Source organism: Vipera berus (assembly GCF_964194415.1).
Source record: "Vipera berus genome assembly, chromosome: 9".
NCBI lineage: Eukaryota > Metazoa > Chordata > Lepidosauria > Squamata > Viperidae > Vipera > Vipera berus.
Genome location: NC_138212.1, coordinates 19,192,956 through 19,210,383, shown reverse-complemented (window position 1 = coordinate 19,210,383; position 17,428 = coordinate 19,192,956). Strand labels below are relative to the sequence as shown.

The following is a 17,428-nucleotide window of genomic DNA, read 5'->3' as shown; positions in this document are numbered from 1 at the left end:
CAACTGTTTTTTGTTCCTTTGAGTATGCTATAAAGCAGGGGTCCCCAGCCCCCAGTCCGTGGAACAGTATTGGGCTGCCATGGCATGCCAGCAACCAGGCCACACAAACAAGCAAAGCCCCATCTGCGAGATGCAGGCGGCCCACAAAACCACACACCATCTGGCCCATGGAAAAACCTCTCTCCATGGAACTGATGATCCCTGGTGCCCAAAAGATTGGGGATCTCTGCTATAAAGCATTGAGAAATATTTCTACAAAAATACAAGTTGGCATGTTTTTGTTCCACAAACTTAATACAGTTTCTTTATGTTAGGCATCGTTATTAGATTCTCTGTTACAGTCAACAAAGTTTTTAGTGTCATGTCTTCCTATGAAGTCAGCATTCTCCTCAACAGAACAAAGGCAGATCATTCACACAAACAGGTTTTACTGCCACCATGTGCAAATGTACAGCCTCTCCAGAACATGTGGTTTTTCAAACTCCCTGGGTCTTAAACGGGTAACACCATATAAAAGGACTTTATATCCATATAAATTTGCGTAGATGAATTTGCTGTTATCTTCTCAATGAAATGGATGTACTAAAACAGCCGTTTCCCTTGGAGATTCATTTGCCTAAGATCCAACCTGTTATTCTGACACCTCTTCTGAATTAATGGTCTGAGGCTCCCTGCAGTGTTTTCTTTGCCATTCAATCAAAGGCTCAAGAGCCTTTCTGTTAAAAGATTGCAACGTCTTTGCTGAAATCCAGCTTTGGAACAAGATGCAATGGCATGTCTTTTCAAGTCCTTGTTTGTGAGCTGACAATTCCACACCATTTTTAAATAGCCGTTCACAGTTTGCTTGGAAGACAAGAGAAATGGTGGGATGGCAGAATGGATAAGGGCAACATTCAAGGAATGGGATGGGACGGTCACACCAGAACATATGATAGACTTGCTTAGGCAGAATATGGGGCATTTAACAAACAAGGAATTATCCTGCTGGTATAGGCCTTTTGCATCCCATTCAAAGGGTTTAGTTTTAAATTAAAAAAAATAATATTTGTAGAATCCTTGGTCTTCTCTGCACTTGTTTGCTTTTTTGCAGATGCTTCATTACCCAAGTAACTAACATCATCAGTGCTAAAGAGAGTAGGGTTTGCTCAGACTCAACCCCTCATTACGAACTCTGTACACTTTCCCCCACTCTGTACACTGCACAGTCATCCCACCGCTGACCAGCGCTACCCAACATTACCTAGTTAGGTAATGAAATGTCTACAAGAAAACAAACAAGTCCAGAGAAGCACCAAGGATTCCACAGTTGTAGGATTCTGAGCTACAAATATCATCTTCTATTAAAAAAACACTTATTTTCAAATGCAATCAAAAGTAATGAAACATCACGGCAAAACGGCTATGAAAAGAGAACTATTTTGACTATTTTTACAAACTTTTTGCTCTTCATTCCAGCCCTGTTTGCTGCCAAAAGGAGGATGGAAAAAACAACAACAACAACTTTCCTCTGGTTTCTCTGTGTATATGTTTGCTTGTTTTTGTTTTAATGCCAATTTTCATTTTAAACCTCGCTGGAAATTAAAGCTAAACGAAGCCTGACTCTTCAGTCTGGTAAGAGGATCCTGGTTACAAGGCAGCTTATGTCGCATAAAACGGAAACGCTAACACAGCAGAGCTCTAATGAAATGCAATTAATTAGCTTGCTTCATTCCAAACCATTTGTGGCCTTTGAAATATTGATTGGGGTTCTTTGGGGAAAAAAAATCCCTCTGAATTTTTATGATTATAGGGCGAGGGGAAAAAAAAGGCTTAAAATCAACAGTCCCTCTGGAGAATAAGCACTGCTGCTTTTTTTGCTGCCAAATGAACCAAAGTCAGCCGAAGCACATGCCTGCTATATATCTCAGTCTCAGAAGCAGAGGTGAGTCTCCCAAATGTATGGACAGTGGGGAAAGACTGTTCCTCAAAGTCCAGCTAAAGGTTATGCTTTGTGCACAAAAATCCACAAGTCTCTGAAGCAGAGAGCTTGATATGTAACCATCCCAAGCCTGGGGATTGAAACTGCAGCCTTTTAAAGGTCAGTGGATACTATGCCACTTGGAAACTTCTCTGTGGCTTTGGGGGATGATACAGAGCCAATCCTGGTTACAGCACTTCAAGCATCGAAAACAGGTGTTGATTAAGAAGGAAGAACTGCCGACTATAGAAGAGTGGACTTTGAAAGTTTCCAACTTGGCGGAAATGGCAAAGATTTCAGCATATTTGAAAGATCAATCGCAACAGAGATATATTGTGGAATGGAGAAGATGGATTGAATATATTCAGAATAAATATGGGACTAAAAAGTTTCATTTAGCATTTGAATAAGTAGTGGATTTTTATGACGTATAATTAGTTAGTAGTTATTTCGTTAATATTAAGACTATGGAGAGTTAAAGTGCGATAGAATTTAATGTTTTATTTTTGTTGGTAGCATATTTTAGATTATGCTTGATTGTATTATTATACCCTGTATTCAGCTCTGGGAAGTCGGGGAGGGGGAGGGGAGGGGAGGGGAGGGGAGGGGAGGGTTGGGGAGAGGGGAGGGGGAGGAGGGGGGCTTTTTGTATTCAAAAATGTATTGTAAAACTTTTCAATAAAAAAAGAAAAGAAAACAGGTGTTGATTGAATTGCACGAGGCTGGGTTGATTGTCAACTTACACATTTCTTTCTAGAGTTCCAGGATTTAAACTAGAACACAGGGCCAGGTTCTCTGTGGGATTCCCTAAAGTTTTGTACCCATCCGTATCATACTGGGTAGTCATGCTACTAGTTTCTTCCCTTAAAGATTGCCATCTTATGGGAAGTGTGCCTTTTGCATTTTTCCTCCTGCCCTACCAACCCTTGAGGTTCGGGAGGCCTCTACTCTCCCAGTCACCCCAGAAGCATTTAAGACCTGGCTTTACTGGGATACAGTGATATGGATGACAGGATTTAATGAGGTACAGCGTGTGGAAGCTTAACTTTTGTGCTAGGTTTTTAATGTTTATGGTTTTAATAAATATATAGTATGTATTATTTTGTTTTATTATTGATATTGTTCTAATTGCTGATTGGGAGCCATGCAGACTTTTACAAATGATTGGCAGCTCTATAAATGTTTAAATAAAGTAAAATGATTTTTTTTTAAAAAAAAATCCCCTCTTAAGCAAGACACTGGAGCATAAGCAACTTTTGACTTCCCACTGGCTTCCCCATTGAGTTGTCATGGGCAAAGCTGCAGGAGCATTGGAAATCTTTCTTCCCTTCCCTTCCCTTCCCTTCCCTTCCCTTCCCTTCCCTTCCCTTCTCTTCCCCCTCCCCTGTCGTCCTCTCTCTTAAATCAGTTTACAGCTGTTGGTCTAGAAAACCAAAGTATGCAGCATAATTGAAGTTCAAGACTCATTTAGTTTTTGAACGATATACTAGAAGGATCACATTTCAAAATGTAAGTGGATCCAGGAAAAAATGAAACAAAAAAAACTTAATTAAAATTCAGTTCACTTGATGTAATAATTTTCCCCATCTGCCACACTGACAGCTACAATTTGCTGCCAATTTTGGAGGAGGTCTGGAGGCTTCACACAGTGCTTCAAGGAACAGCATGCAGCTTTGAGACCTCAGGTTCTTTACCTTTGAGCATGCAAGGAGAAAATTGCCTCAGGAAGCAAATGCTGAGAAGTACAGTGATGTAGTCTTTGGGGAGAAGAAAATTATATGCAGAAGGAAGCCTCCTCTGAACCACCTTGAGGTTGCCTTCTGCAGGAGAGAATATTATCTTATGACCAGGGATGGGACAGTCAACATCATGGCGTGGGAGAGATATGTGACATCTCATCTTCATCTCAAGCTGAAAAATATCTTGGTTACCCTTGTCATAATTTCTTATATTCTCTTCTAAGAGCATCACGCCATAATTTAGCTTTAGTGTTCCAACATCTTAGCTCTAAATCTCTACTTCGCATCCCTTGGTCTTGGATACAGATCCTAGCACCTGTCAAATATGCTTCAGTTGCAAATGAATTTCTGTCATTCTTTATACATGGCACTACATTCATAATCTTGTGATTAAAAAGTTTTGTCTGGGATCCATGTTCCTGGCTCCTTCTGAACTTCATAAAATTATTTATTTTGGGATTGATCTACATGACCCATCCCTTTTTCAGCAATAAAATGAAATAACAAATGAAGGTATTTGAAGTAGTGACAGAGGAATTATCAGGCATCAGGACAATAACAAGTTATGTCATCTCTTTAGTCATTGGCTGCCTCAGAATATATTTCCAGCAAACTTACAAAGCTTGGCTTCTGATCAACCAGAGAAAAGCTCATACTCTTTGGGTCTCTTTATGTGCCATTTCCTTGTCTTCCCAGGCATTGATTTTAAATACAGAAGTATTTAAAGTCTAGAAGTAACAATAATCCCCTGAAAAGACCGCTGAGCTTTATTACACTGGATTACCTGGTGTCTTTTTCTATTCTGTTCTCCCCGTAAAAGCTATTTGAATATATATGTTTATTAGGCTTCTAAGGGATGTTAAATGTAACTTTATCTAGCATGAGATGGCTTAATGGAGTAGTTTTTTTAAGAAAAGAAAAATGTCACCATGACAACAGGGTTTTTTCCCTGCTGATCATCTTTAGATGAAAGTACGGTAAGGGAAATTTGGAAAATTTAATGTGAATGTTCTCAACCCGTCACAAGCTTGGAATCACAAAAAATGATGGTTACTTAGACCACCATCAAAAGAGAGATTTTAGTGGATGTTGGTTGTGATTCCTAGTGGCACCTCCAGAGTAAAGGTAGAGGACTCTAGACATTCATTGTTGGGCATGGGCATCTAATAATCCATAATTGGGAGAAGTATTTTTTGACAGCCATCAAAACAAGACATGAGACTCTAAGGGAGGGATGTTTAAGACTTGTGGACTTCAACTCCCAGAATTCCCCAGCCAGCATGACTAAGATATAAAACAGACAGGGCTGGAATTTTCCATTTCTTTTTCCCCCCAATTTTATTATTTAAAGTATAATTTTTCAAAAGGATGAATACTCCCTTCAACTTAGGTGGTGCCTTCTCTTTTGGAAGATATTTGATGTTCTCAAACTGCCTGGTGGCAGTTTTTTGCTGCAAAGTTTTAACAAGCACAATCTCAAAGGGGGCAAAAGAGGGGGAAATGTAGAAGCTGTATTCAACCACGATCACTTTCACCTTTCAAGTTTGTTTGTGACTTTCCGAGAGGTTCAGGCCAACCAAAGTGGTAAGGTAAATAGTTACCTGAAGAGTGTAGCAAATGTCTTCATTTAAGTCAGTGTAGTACAAATATCTTAAATCTCTGGACAAATTTGCTGTGCTCTACAGACTTGGCATTAGCAAACAACTAACTCATGAATCCAGGCTGGTCAGTGAAGCTGAAATGTGTAGCCTCCGAAAAGAATCAAAAATATTAAACCATATGCTAGGCATATGCAGACCTATACCCCAAGCCCACCGACTCAGATCTAGGAGCAGCTTTTTGGCAAGAACAAACATTATTGAGGGTACACAAGAACAAATTTGAATTAAAAGATGGAGGAAGGAGACTACTGAGCAAGGAATAAGACTAAAGGAGGATATGGTTGAAGGATCTGACCTCTGTTATACTATCTGGAGGACCCTGAATAGGTTGAGAGTTGGAGTGCCTAAATGTAAAGCCCATATGCTCAAGTGGAGGCTCTTGGCAGATAACAATGTGCTATGTGAATGTAGAGAGACATAGAGCCTGGTCAATCTGCTAGTATGTCAGGTACTACCGGAAACATGTAAACACATATTGATAATGACTTATTTTTGGTCAGTGACAAAGCCAAAGCTAGTGGCTTCATTCTAGCAATTTAAGGTTTGAGGAAGGTGAGGAGGGTGAGGGTGATGAGGGTGAGGTTGAGGAGGAGGGTGAGGACGAAGAGGAGGAGGAGGAGGAGGAGGAGGAGAAGCAAGCAAGCAAGCAAGCAAGCAAGCAAGCAAGCAAGCAAGCAAGCAAGCAAGAAAGAAAGAAAGAAAGAAAGAAAGAAAGAAAGAAAGAAAGAAAGAGAAAGAAGGAAGGAAGGAAAGAAGGAAAGAATGAAGGAAAGAAAGAAAGAAGGAAAGAAAGAAAGAAAGAAAGAAAGAAAGAAAGAAAGAAAGAAAGAAAGAAAGAAAGGATAGCTTTCTGCTTTTTCTTTTGCTCTCCAGAAAGAGTGTATGTTAGTTCTTATAATGCCAGGTTGTGAATTACACTTCTGGGAAGCCCAGGTGATGAAGGTGAGGTGGTGGAGAGCTAGAAGTCTCTGAAAGAATTATAATCTCACTATATACTATTGCCACCGTTAATTCACCACATATGGACCCATCCTTCCAGCTTCTGTGCAAACGGCCTAAATATTTACATTAAAGATTAAGAAGGCAAAGAATATTATGTTTTGGTATGGTTTGTAAATGTTGTAAGTGCCCCAGAGTCACTGTTGTGAAATGGCAGCCACATAAATCCAATCAATAAATCCACAAATGTGTGAAGCAGCAGATATATATATTGGTGAAAGGGGAAAGAAAAAGAACTCATAAAGCACCCCAAATCATTTGACTTGCCCCATATATGTCCTTGCAGGCTGAGCTACTGACCAGACCCACCTTCGCATTCTGGCTGAGTGCCACTCCATGATCCATTGGCTTGACAGATTCTTTGCAGTGAGCCCCGGAGCGTGTAACCCGGCTCACAGCTAAACCAGACCGTGCTGTTCACACTTAATTCATTTTCACCATGCCGGATACCATGGGAAGGGATTCCTGGATCGCCACAAAGTCCCCGGATGCTTCCTGCCAAAGCAAAGCAGACGTTCTAACATGGGAACAAGCATTGCTACCCTCCTCTTTCCTCTACTACACATTAACCGAGAGTGCTTGGATGGAAAAACCGATGGAGACCGAAAGCAACTGGAGTCGAGGAAAACCTGCAAAATACCCTTTGGGAACCTTGGTGGAGCAGTGGGCTAATGCCTCCTTAAGTAACACCAGCTGCCTGCAATTAGTGCAGGTTCGAGTCCCACCAGGCTCAAGGTTGACTCAGCCTTCCATCCTTCCGAGGTAGGTAAAATGAGGACCCAGATTGTTGGGGGCAATTAAGCTGACTTTGTAATAATGCCGCTTGGGGTGTGTGTGTGAAAGCCCTAATAAGCAGGCATCAACAGCCTTGGTGGAGCAGTGGGCTCATGCCTCCTTAAGTAACACCAGCTGCCTGCAATTAGTGCAGGTTCGAGTCCCACCAGGCTCAAGGTTGACTCAGCCTTCCATCCTTCCCAGGTAGGTAAAATGAGGACCCAGATTGTTGGGGGCAATTAAGCTGACTTTGTAATAATGCCGCTTGGGGTGTGTGTGTGAAAGCCCTAATAAGCAGGCATCAACAGCCTTGGTGGAGCAGTGGGCTCATGCCTCCTTAAGTAACACCAGCTGCCTGCAATTAGTGCAGGTTCGCATCCCACCAGGCTCAAGGTTGACTCAGCCTTCCATCCTTCCCAGGTAGGTAAAATGAGGACCCAGATTGTTGGGGGCAATAAGCTGACTTTGTAATAATGCCGCTTGGGGTGTGTGTGTGTGAAAGCCCTAATAAGCAGGCATATACATAGAATGAAGGCTACTGCTAAGCTTGTAAGCCGCCCTGAGCCTTCGGAGAAGGGCGGGATATAAATGGAATTAAAATAAAAATAAAAATAAAAAACTGAGAAGAAAGAAAATGGGTTTCCAGATATTAGAAGAATAGGGAGGAGCACAGCAGTCAAGGCATCCACATCAGGAGAAGGGGGAGGGGAGGCAACTGAGGCCTGACAATAACCAAATAGCCTTTAGAAACAGAAAGGTTTTACATTTCTGGAGAGCGATTGCTCAGGCGGGCTGTATATTCTTTAGTGTAACAAAGTATAGCTAGTCCTCTATTTACGACCACTTGCTAGTGACCATTGGAAGTTATGACAATACTGAAAAGCGTGACTTATGAGCAGTCCTTGCACTTGTGACTCTTGCAGCATCCCAATAGCCACTCGATCAAAATTTGGCTACTCAGCAACTGGCGTTTGAGACTTCCCAGGGTGGGGGTGGGGGTGGGGGCTTCTGAAATGCAAAGTCATAGGGGAAGCTGGAGTTACTGAATGACCATTACGAAAAAAAAAAAGGTTGCAACATTGGATGTGATGCATTTAATGATCCTGTTAGGCATATGGTGATAGCCTACAATGTTGGGTTGAAAATATATTAACCATGATGTTGTGACTTTAAGATGTTAATTAGCCAATGGGTGTGTAAGTGTTCTTATGGCCATAAGAGGAAGCTAGGAACATAGCTTCTCTCTCTCTCTGAATTCACTGCTCTCTCTACTATTACTGTTTTTGCTCTGTTTTGCTGTACTGTTGGTTTACTACTGTGATAAACCTGTACAACTGTGTATTGACCTCTGGACCGGTAAGAAGACTTTGTATTTTGGATTACTCCTTGGACTGTTGCTATTGTGTATGACCTGGACTGTTTATTTTTGACCGTGCATTTTTGTTTTTACACCACCTCAAAGTAAAATACTTTTTGCTTTTACAACTCAGTGTACTCGTGTGGTTACTGTGTGACTCTTACTGCTCTCAGTACCCTTCCTTGTCTGTGCAACTCCTTGGTAGCACAAGGAGACCTCTGCACAACAGTACCTAACAGATCCCATCACTTCATGACTGAGGTTTCCATCCCAACTGTGGTGGTAAGTTGAGGAGTACCTATAATGTGCATTGACAATGTCCCTTCACGTTGGAGTGTGTGAGTGTGCTATGAAGACGTTCCACTCTGGGTCATGTGGCTGGGAGGGAGGCTTAGACTGGAGCAAACAGCAGCAGCCCATGGGCCCCTCCCACAGGGACAGATGGGGCCGTTTGTGGGGGTGGGGGGGAAATATGTTTCTCTGCAATCCAAAGTCAGCCTCCGCTCATCTTTTCCGTTGTCTCATCATACCAAATTTCATCTTGTTCTGTTCAGGATTTTGAAAGTGATCCCAGAGACAGAGATGGGATTCTGAGATACCGATCTAACTTCATGCACAGATTTTCTCTCCAACATTCCATCGGGTTGGTAAGAAGATGAGAGGCCTGAAGGTGACTACTCATCCTTATATTTCTATATCAAAAGGACCATTTCTTTTGATAACAGTTTGAGAATTTGAGAACAGTTTGGCCTAACAATTAAGACACTAGGCTAAAAGCCAGGAGACTGTGAGTTCTAGTCCAGTGATGGCGAACCTTTCAGAGACTGAGTGCCCAAACTGCAACCCAAAACCCACTTATGTATTGTCAGGTGCCGGGTGGGTCTGGCCCATTGGTTGCGTGTGGCCAATTGGGTGGGCGTGGCCCACTGGGTGGGCGTGGCTGTGGTGGTAATGGTAGACTGGGTGGGAATTAAAAAGTTCAATCCATCAGTTCCAACTTTGCGAGATCTTTTTTCCCCCCGCAAGTTGAAATTGATTGATTGATTGAACCTTTTTGTTTTTTTTGCACACAGTGGTGGAGGCCTAAAGTGAAAAGGTTTTATAAAACCCAGCTGAAGGCCTAGGACTGGGTGACAGTGCACGTGCCCACAGAGAGGGCTGTGTGTGCCACCTGTGGCACGTGTGCCATAGATTCGCCACCACGGTTCTAGTCCCTCCTTAGCCATGAAAGCCAGCTGGGTGACTTGGGAGTTAATCATCAGGAGATGGTGAGTTCTAGTTCTACCTTGACATGAAAGCCGGCTGGGTGACTTTGGGCCAGTCCCTCTCTCTCAGCCCAACTCACGTCACAGGGTTCTTGTGAGGAAAGTAGGAGTAAGGTGCATTGGATATTTTTACCACCTTGACTTAGTTGTAAAAATAATAAAAGCAGGACGTAAATACAAAAATAAATAAATTTGGAACCTAAAGATGCTTGTCTATAGATGTTGTCTATTTAATACTTTTTACATTCCACCACTGGTAACAAATCTAGACAGCAATTTAAAAATATTAAGCCAAAATAATCTTTCTTTTTTCTAAATGAGAATTAAAAGCAAGGATAAAGATGGAGATGTAGCAAAGTAACAAAGCCACCCACTGGTTTTGGAGCAAAGCAAGAAAGCAAATGAACGAACGAATAAAGAAGCAACAATCTAAAGAATAAAATAAAACAAATAGCAATGCAGCAGTTCAGCATTCCCTAGTATGATGGCCTGCAGCTCTCTTCTTACCCTTTGATCCCAGCACATATAGAAAGCATCAATATGTGGGCATGAATGTCTTCATTGCTAACATCTCCCTTTGGCCAACTCATCTGTACCTTTTGGGCTACTCCTGGTCCGTTGACATTCTATACTGAGTCCTACATTCAGACGGTGGACCCTTCTCCAACTCGGTGTCTACACTTTTGTGTAAAGTACGGCACTATAGATGTGTGGCATCCGTGGTTCAAATCTATCTAAAACAATCTCTTCAATAACCCTTGGGACAATTCCAAGCAGATGTACACAGCAACTGCTAACCTTGTTTACATCTTTTTCCTTTGGTTTGGTTTGCCAATTCTGGTCTTTTTCAAACGGGAAATTACAAGGTGTTTCAAGGCCACCTGTTAGCTTTGCAGAAGCAGAGCGGCTGGCTTTGTTGGTGAATTGTCTTTACAAAGACAATTCCCGGATATGATTCAGTTGGGAACAGAGAAGTGGTGCTCCAGTGAGCCAGTAAGTCATTTCCTCTCAGTCAAAAGGGAAGTGTGTGTGCAAGGAAGCCATTTTGAATAAGTGATTTGACAGTTGGAAAGGTGCCCACTCCTTTAGTCATGTGGTGACCATCTGTTCTTGCCTCTTTCCACCAATCTTTTTTTGTTTGTTTGTTAAATGCAGCTTTCCAAAACAAGTCTGGTGCATTGGTTATGTGGGAGACACAATTTTGTTTTAATCTCTTTTTGGACATGTATAGAATTGAGCTGTACATCTTCTCTATGTAAAGCACCACCAATGGGGCACATTTTTTTTTCCTCTCCAAACCGACTTTGCAAATCATTTTTCTGACTGGATACCTAATAAGAACTTTTTTTTAAAAAAAAGTCTTCTATATGAAAAGGTTTTCTTATAAACAAAGCAGGAAGTACACTTTCAAATTTTTAATGGGTAAGTGCTGGCATCAAAAAGTGGTGCAAAATTAATTAGATCCCAACCCTGCTGCGAATCTCTCCACAGCCTACATCACATGCTGAATTATTTACTTATTTAACAGTGGAAAAATCTTACAATTTCCAGATCCTTAATTGCAGTCCAAAGTGAATGTCAGCTACCTATCTTCACCTTTTTGGAAGCTTGCTTGCAATTGCCATAAGGGGGGGGGGAGGGATCACTCAGGAGCGGAAGAGTGCTGGAGGTGTGAAGGAATCTTGTGGGAAATTAGGAAGTATGGACATTGACAAGAACCAGAGGTCATCTCTCCTCCTTTTCAAGGACACTGGCACTAGGAAAGGAATTTGCCGTGGTGCCAGAGATACCATATTCCCCAAACATCAGAACAAGACCTGATTGGACTAGTCTCCCAGTGGGGAAGGTTTTGGACACTGGGGATTGCTTTCAACATATCATTTTCACATGGATTTTCTTCAGAGCTTGCTCGTTCAGGCTGCACTCAGCATCTCTAATAAAAGCACATTTTCTCTAACACTTATGGAGCCAAGGGTCGTTCTTTCCTAGGGAGCAAGTCGGGGCCAGTCTGACAATGAACTGAGTACCTGGCAAATCCACTGTTTCACTGACGGTGCATGCCACGAGACTACAAAAGCTAATTTTGTTCTCCAAAGTATTCAGGCAAGAGACAAGGGATGGGGCAGATCAGACAAAGGTCATGTCAGGGCAGAGAGCACACCGAATCAGAATTGGGATTCTTTTATGTTTTTAGGCACACCTACTTTTGAGTTTTGATGTCTTTAAAAGGACTCAACACATCCCCACTGTCCATAGCGGTTGTCTGACATCATTTTTGATGATCAGAGACATCATTTTTGGGGAGAGAAGCACTACTCTCTGAGATAAAATGTCACAGAATATTAAATATGAGGAGAAGGTGAAGAGAGGTGCTGCTTATTCTCTTCAGATAACTTATATATATTTTTTCCAAGTAACATCAGGAGAAAAGTGGATCTGATATTGATGCACATAACCTATTGACCTGATTCTAATCTGACCTCTCCTGAAAATATTATGAATCCTAGTGGCATCGTCCCAAGAGCTTTAAGACCGTTCGAGGCTGTGCCACCTATCAAATACGAGAGGCTAACAAGAGCCCCGTTGGATCAGACTAAGGAAACTTCCTTGTTGTTTGATTCACATACTGGGCATATCCATATGGTGGACACAATAGCTTTTGAAGGAGAAATGTCCTTCTAAACTAGTCTTCCCCAGCTTTCAAACCCAACTGCTAACATGGCCCTGTTGGTTGAGGGTTAATAGAACTGATGTCTGAACCATCGAAAAAACTTAAAATGGATGGAGACTCTCCTTTAAAAAATGTAACAGATGTAATCCAGCAACTTCTACTATAAACTCTTTTCTCTGAGCTAAACCGTGTAGCGTGCTTTACAGATACTGAAAATAGATGTCCTGCGCAAATTGTGAATCAGTCCTACGGTGAAATCTTCTGCCCTCTAATTTGTAAGACTGCCTGCCAGCAACTTTTAATTAATTAAAATATGGACTTCAGCTGTTTGTTTGTTCCTGAATGTGTCAGTGGAAAGTTGAGATTTATAACTGTACCTGGTATGAAATCTGACAGAGATCAGGAAAAGGCAGAAGGTGTTATTGAAGGTGTTCCCAGAAGTTACCATAAGTGGATCTAGGCCTATTCCAAAGCAAACTTTCCTTGAAATCCAGATTGTTTTATGCAACCTTACTGAGCAATACTATTTAAAGAGATGAGGATAAATCAACCCACATGCCCCCATGTTGATACCCACATCTTTTGCCACTCAGTTTTCTTACCTGAGCAATGAGGTAGAGAGCCACTCCAACGCCCATCAAGCTGACATGTGCGGGTGGAATTGCCAATCAAATTCCTGCCTTCCTGGCATTTATAGTGCACCACTGCTCCTACGGTGTGGACATCACCCAAGATCTGGGCATAAGGTGGGGATCCAGGATGGCCACAGGAGACCACTGAAAGAAATCAGCACCAAGTTTTCAATTCAACCTGAACTAAAGTTGTATCTCTTTCTCTCTCTCTCTCTCTTTCTCTCTCTCCATCCACTTTCTATATTGCCACAATTGTATTGCTTGTGGCCTTTGACTTATCAGTCAAAGGCCACATTCTAAAAAGAGGGAAAGGGAATGTATGATAAGGAAGCAGATGAGATAGAAATGAAATTTGATTTCATGCTACTAATTAATTTAAACCAATGATTTCTTTTTAATTTTTTAGAATGCTGTGTGTTCCTAGTAAAAAATTATACTTTGAGGGCAATTTCCCAAGTTTCTAGCATATGTGTGTATGTAAAGTAGGTATGTATGTTTTAATGACAGATAGAGACAGAGGTCTCTACTTTATCATTTCAGCACACATATTCAAGAGGAAAAAAAAGAACACCCCGAACAGCAGAAGCATGTTTGGAAACAGAGCCAAGAATTCTTCTCTTGCCCAACAGGATCTTTCTAATTCAGTTTAATTCGTTTAAAACTGCAACAAATCTGTGCAATTTCCACACAAGAGATTTCATATTGTAACCACATGAGAGCTGAATTTATTGATACACGCAGATGGGGCTATGCTAGTTGCATTCCTGGCATTTTAACATCTTACAGTATGGATCAAAAGTATATTTAAGTGGGTGCATCCTGCTGACACTTGCAGTTGGATCCACACGTTGCACCAAGTCATGCATCTTTTAACCACAGTTAGTGGGCAAGCCATAATATCCATATTTTAAAAAAAAACATAGCAGAGGCTGGGACAAAGTTTTATGGTCAGAAGGTAGATTTGAATGAAGGGTGAGAGCTACAGTTGATAGAACAATGGTGCAAAATGAATACTGACCACTTCGTACATGTGACCAAGATTTGGCAGGCTGATTTTTAGGTTTGTAAAAACAAACAAACAAACAAACAAACCTTGTTCTCTCCTAGCAAGTAGGCCAATAATAATCAATAACAGGGGTATTTATTAGGGTTTGTGTGTTGTTTTGGGTTTGATTCCAAAAAAAATTGCTTTAGAATTGTGAGAGTGTAATCATAGCACCTGTCTCAATACTTTCAATCTGCTGCATCAGGGGTGTCCAGCCTTGGCATCTTTAAGACTTGTGGACATTAACTCCCAAAATTTACCAGCCAGATATGACTGGCTTGGGGATTCTGGGAGTTGAAGTCCACAAGTCTTAAAGTTGCCAAGATTGGACACCTCTATGCTACACCTTTTCTTGGATTACTTGGCAAGCCTCCACAACTGCTCTGTGAACCTAGTTAAAGAGGAAACTGCTTTGAAAAGTAGCAAACACCCTTCATGTTTGTCAGATCATTAGATCTGAAGCAATGCAGATACTTATTTTTTTAAAAAAATAGTGAACAAAGAACAGATTCTTCCTGATGCACTTATTTATGCTCTATTGCTAGTGAGCTGTTATGGACAACATATCTGAGATGGTTTAGAAGGGTAAGTTACTTGAAAAGCAATATTTCTTCATCTGCTTCCACAAAGACTGGTTTCTGAACTGTTTTTCCAAAAATTGAGCAGGAGACATGGAATATACAGTCAGTAAGAAAAGAAAGGACTGCTATACATGAAAAGTGTTTGCAAAACAACATGGTTTTTGTGTTTTAATATTCTGTCAGTGAGTTCCAAGTTAAGTCCATGAGAAGACTGTTAAAAAGATGGTCTGAAAAGGAACACTTCAGAACTCAGATATTATTTAAGAACAGATACCCCATGAATTACATGTAAACTGAGAACTTGTAACTGTGACAGCGCTTCTAAAGATTAAGAATCTCCTACATGCCCCATTTCTCTAAAAACGAATTCGCTCATACCAGTAGATATTTTTAACTAGAAATGCCCAAAATGGAGAAATAACATCTTTTTTATTCTCCATCACAGTGATATTGTCACACACAAAATGCCTTTTAACCATATGCAATTGTCAGCCTCTTCCATTCATCCTTTCTCCCCGAGCCAATTAGACAGAAACGGGAATTGCCTGTTCACTGCTCTTCTTGACTAATAAGGGGCCAACTGCTGAAACTCTCCTGTGGGCTATAGACGGGATCCTCTAACAAAGTTCTGACCTCAAGCAATGAGTGTCTTCAGTTTTATACTGTCCAAAATGAAGAATTTAAACAAAGAGTGCTCTGTGTAGAACCATTCTGGGAGACCTCAACTCATTTCTAAAGTGTACCAGGGTAGCTTGAAAGAGAAGTGGATTTTAGTATTGTTGTAGTGATGACAAAGCAGCCAAGAGATCTCTTTCAATGTCATGTCTTCATTTCATAGCATCAGCAGAAGCATCCTGTGCAAAATTTAGCTCCAAAGTCTCCCCATGTATACGTATACATCCAAACTAGGCCAAACTAGACAGTGTTGTTTCTCTGGGGCATATGTGTGTGTGTGTGTGTGTGTGTGTGTGTGTGTATTATTTATTTGTTTGTTTGTTTGTTTATATGTTTATGCAGTGTATGTTGGAGGCGGTTACCCTTTTGAGAGCTGTATGCAACGAAATCTCATTTTAATGTATGCTGATTAGTGTACATTTAAAGTGACAATAAAGTTATTATTCTATCCATTCTATTCTATTCTAGTAATAAAAGACTTAGGCCATTCTCAAGCATCCTGAAAATCATACGAAAATAATGATAGAACAGAAGCTTCTTTTGTAATGGGGGAAAAGAATGAGAAAAAGCAAGGCAGACTTTGATATGGCACAGCATTCAAATGTCTTGAGGAGCTTGTTCTTGAGGAGCGATCTGGACTCTCCACTAGGAAATCTTCAGGAGTATGAATTTTAGGTCTCCCTCTGGGTCCTCAACAGTTTGATCATTCCTAATAGGTTGAAGTTATTGCTTGTTGAAAATAGTGTTTTCTCACGACAAGGTTTCCATCCTTGAAGGCAGGGGATTGGTGCCTGGGGAATTCTGCAAGCTGAAGTCCACACATCTTAAAAGTTGCCAAGGTTGAGAAGCATTACTTTAGATCAGGGTTCTTCAGACTTGGCCCTTTTATGACTTGTGGCACGCTGGCTGAGGAATTCTGGGAATTGAAATCCACAAGTTATAAAAGGGCCAAGTTTGAAGACCCCTGCTTTAGATAGTGTTTTTCAACCTTTGCAGGTTTAAGATGTGTGGACTTCAACTTCCAGAATTCCCCTACTAGCCTCTGGAAGTTGAAATTCACACAACCTAAACCTGCTGAAGTTGAGAAACGCTGTTTTAGAGCAAAGACCCAAATAATGAGAGGTGCTAGAGAACTTTGGCTGTTCTTGAAAGAAGTTGAGTGGGATTGGATCTGGCTGGCTGGGGCATTCTGGGAATTGATGTCCATAATCTTAAAGCTGCCAAAGTTGAGAAGCACTGCCCTAACAATGGCAGTAATCTGCTTAAGATCCATGGCAAAAAAGGTTATAAAGTTAGGCATCACTCACAACTGCCTTGCTTAGCAATGGAAATTCTGGTCCCAGTTGTGGTGGTGTACAGAGGACTATCTGTGCTTCCTTGTTCTCCTGGAAGTCTTCATCTGGGGACAAGGCAAAGCACTTGTTGCAAACACTTATTATTTTCTGCAGTAATTCCTTTATAAAACCACTTTCACTGATTTTCTCTCATGCTACTCATCATAAACTTCCAAACTCACTTCGATATATTGTGTAAGATCTATGTTTGGTCAAAATTCGGGTCTTTTCCCATGTAAGATTGATAGTGTCTTGGCGACGTTTTGACGAGGTCCCACTCGTCATCTTCAGGCTGGTGTCTTTGACTTCGTGCTTGTGCGAGCAAAGCGTGATCGGAGCTGCCGTCTCTCTATAAATATTGGTGGGGGTATTTATAGAGAGACAGCAGCTCCGATCATGCTTTGCTCACACAAGCATGAAGCCGAAGACACCATCCTGAAGATGACGAGTGGGACCTCGTCGAAACGTCGCCAAGACACTATCAATCTTACACGGGAAAAGACTTATATATCTGCCTGCAGTGGTGTCTAGATTGCTTTCATGGTCTTTTCTGCAGGAGATCTGCTGAGCTCTCTGGTCCTTTTTGATGCAGTATTCATTCCATGGGGGAATACCGGAAAGAGATCACCACTACTTTCAGATCTTTTGAACTCTGCTGACTGTCTTGTGGGTTATTTACTCATTCCAGGTGCTTAAAAAGCCATGTCTGCCTGTCAAAATGCCACAACTTGGTTAACA

The 17,428-nt window shown here is 41.2% G+C and overlaps 1 protein-coding gene across 1 annotated transcript in view; it reads right to left on the bottom strand.

Moving 5' to 3' along the window:
• CSMD2 (CUB and Sushi multiple domains 2) overlaps window positions 1-17,428 on the bottom strand; it is a gene marked incomplete at both ends in the record, with an annotated part of 651,882 nt that overhangs the window by 19,694 nt on the left and 614,760 nt on the right. Inside the window, 2 exons of the mRNA XM_081334380.1 lie at window positions 6,666-6,851; window positions 13,026-13,199. Of these exons, the coding sequence (XP_081190506.1) occupies window positions 6,666-6,851; window positions 13,026-13,199 (360 nt within the window). The remainder of the gene's footprint in view (window positions 1-6,665; window positions 6,852-13,025; window positions 13,200-17,428) is intronic.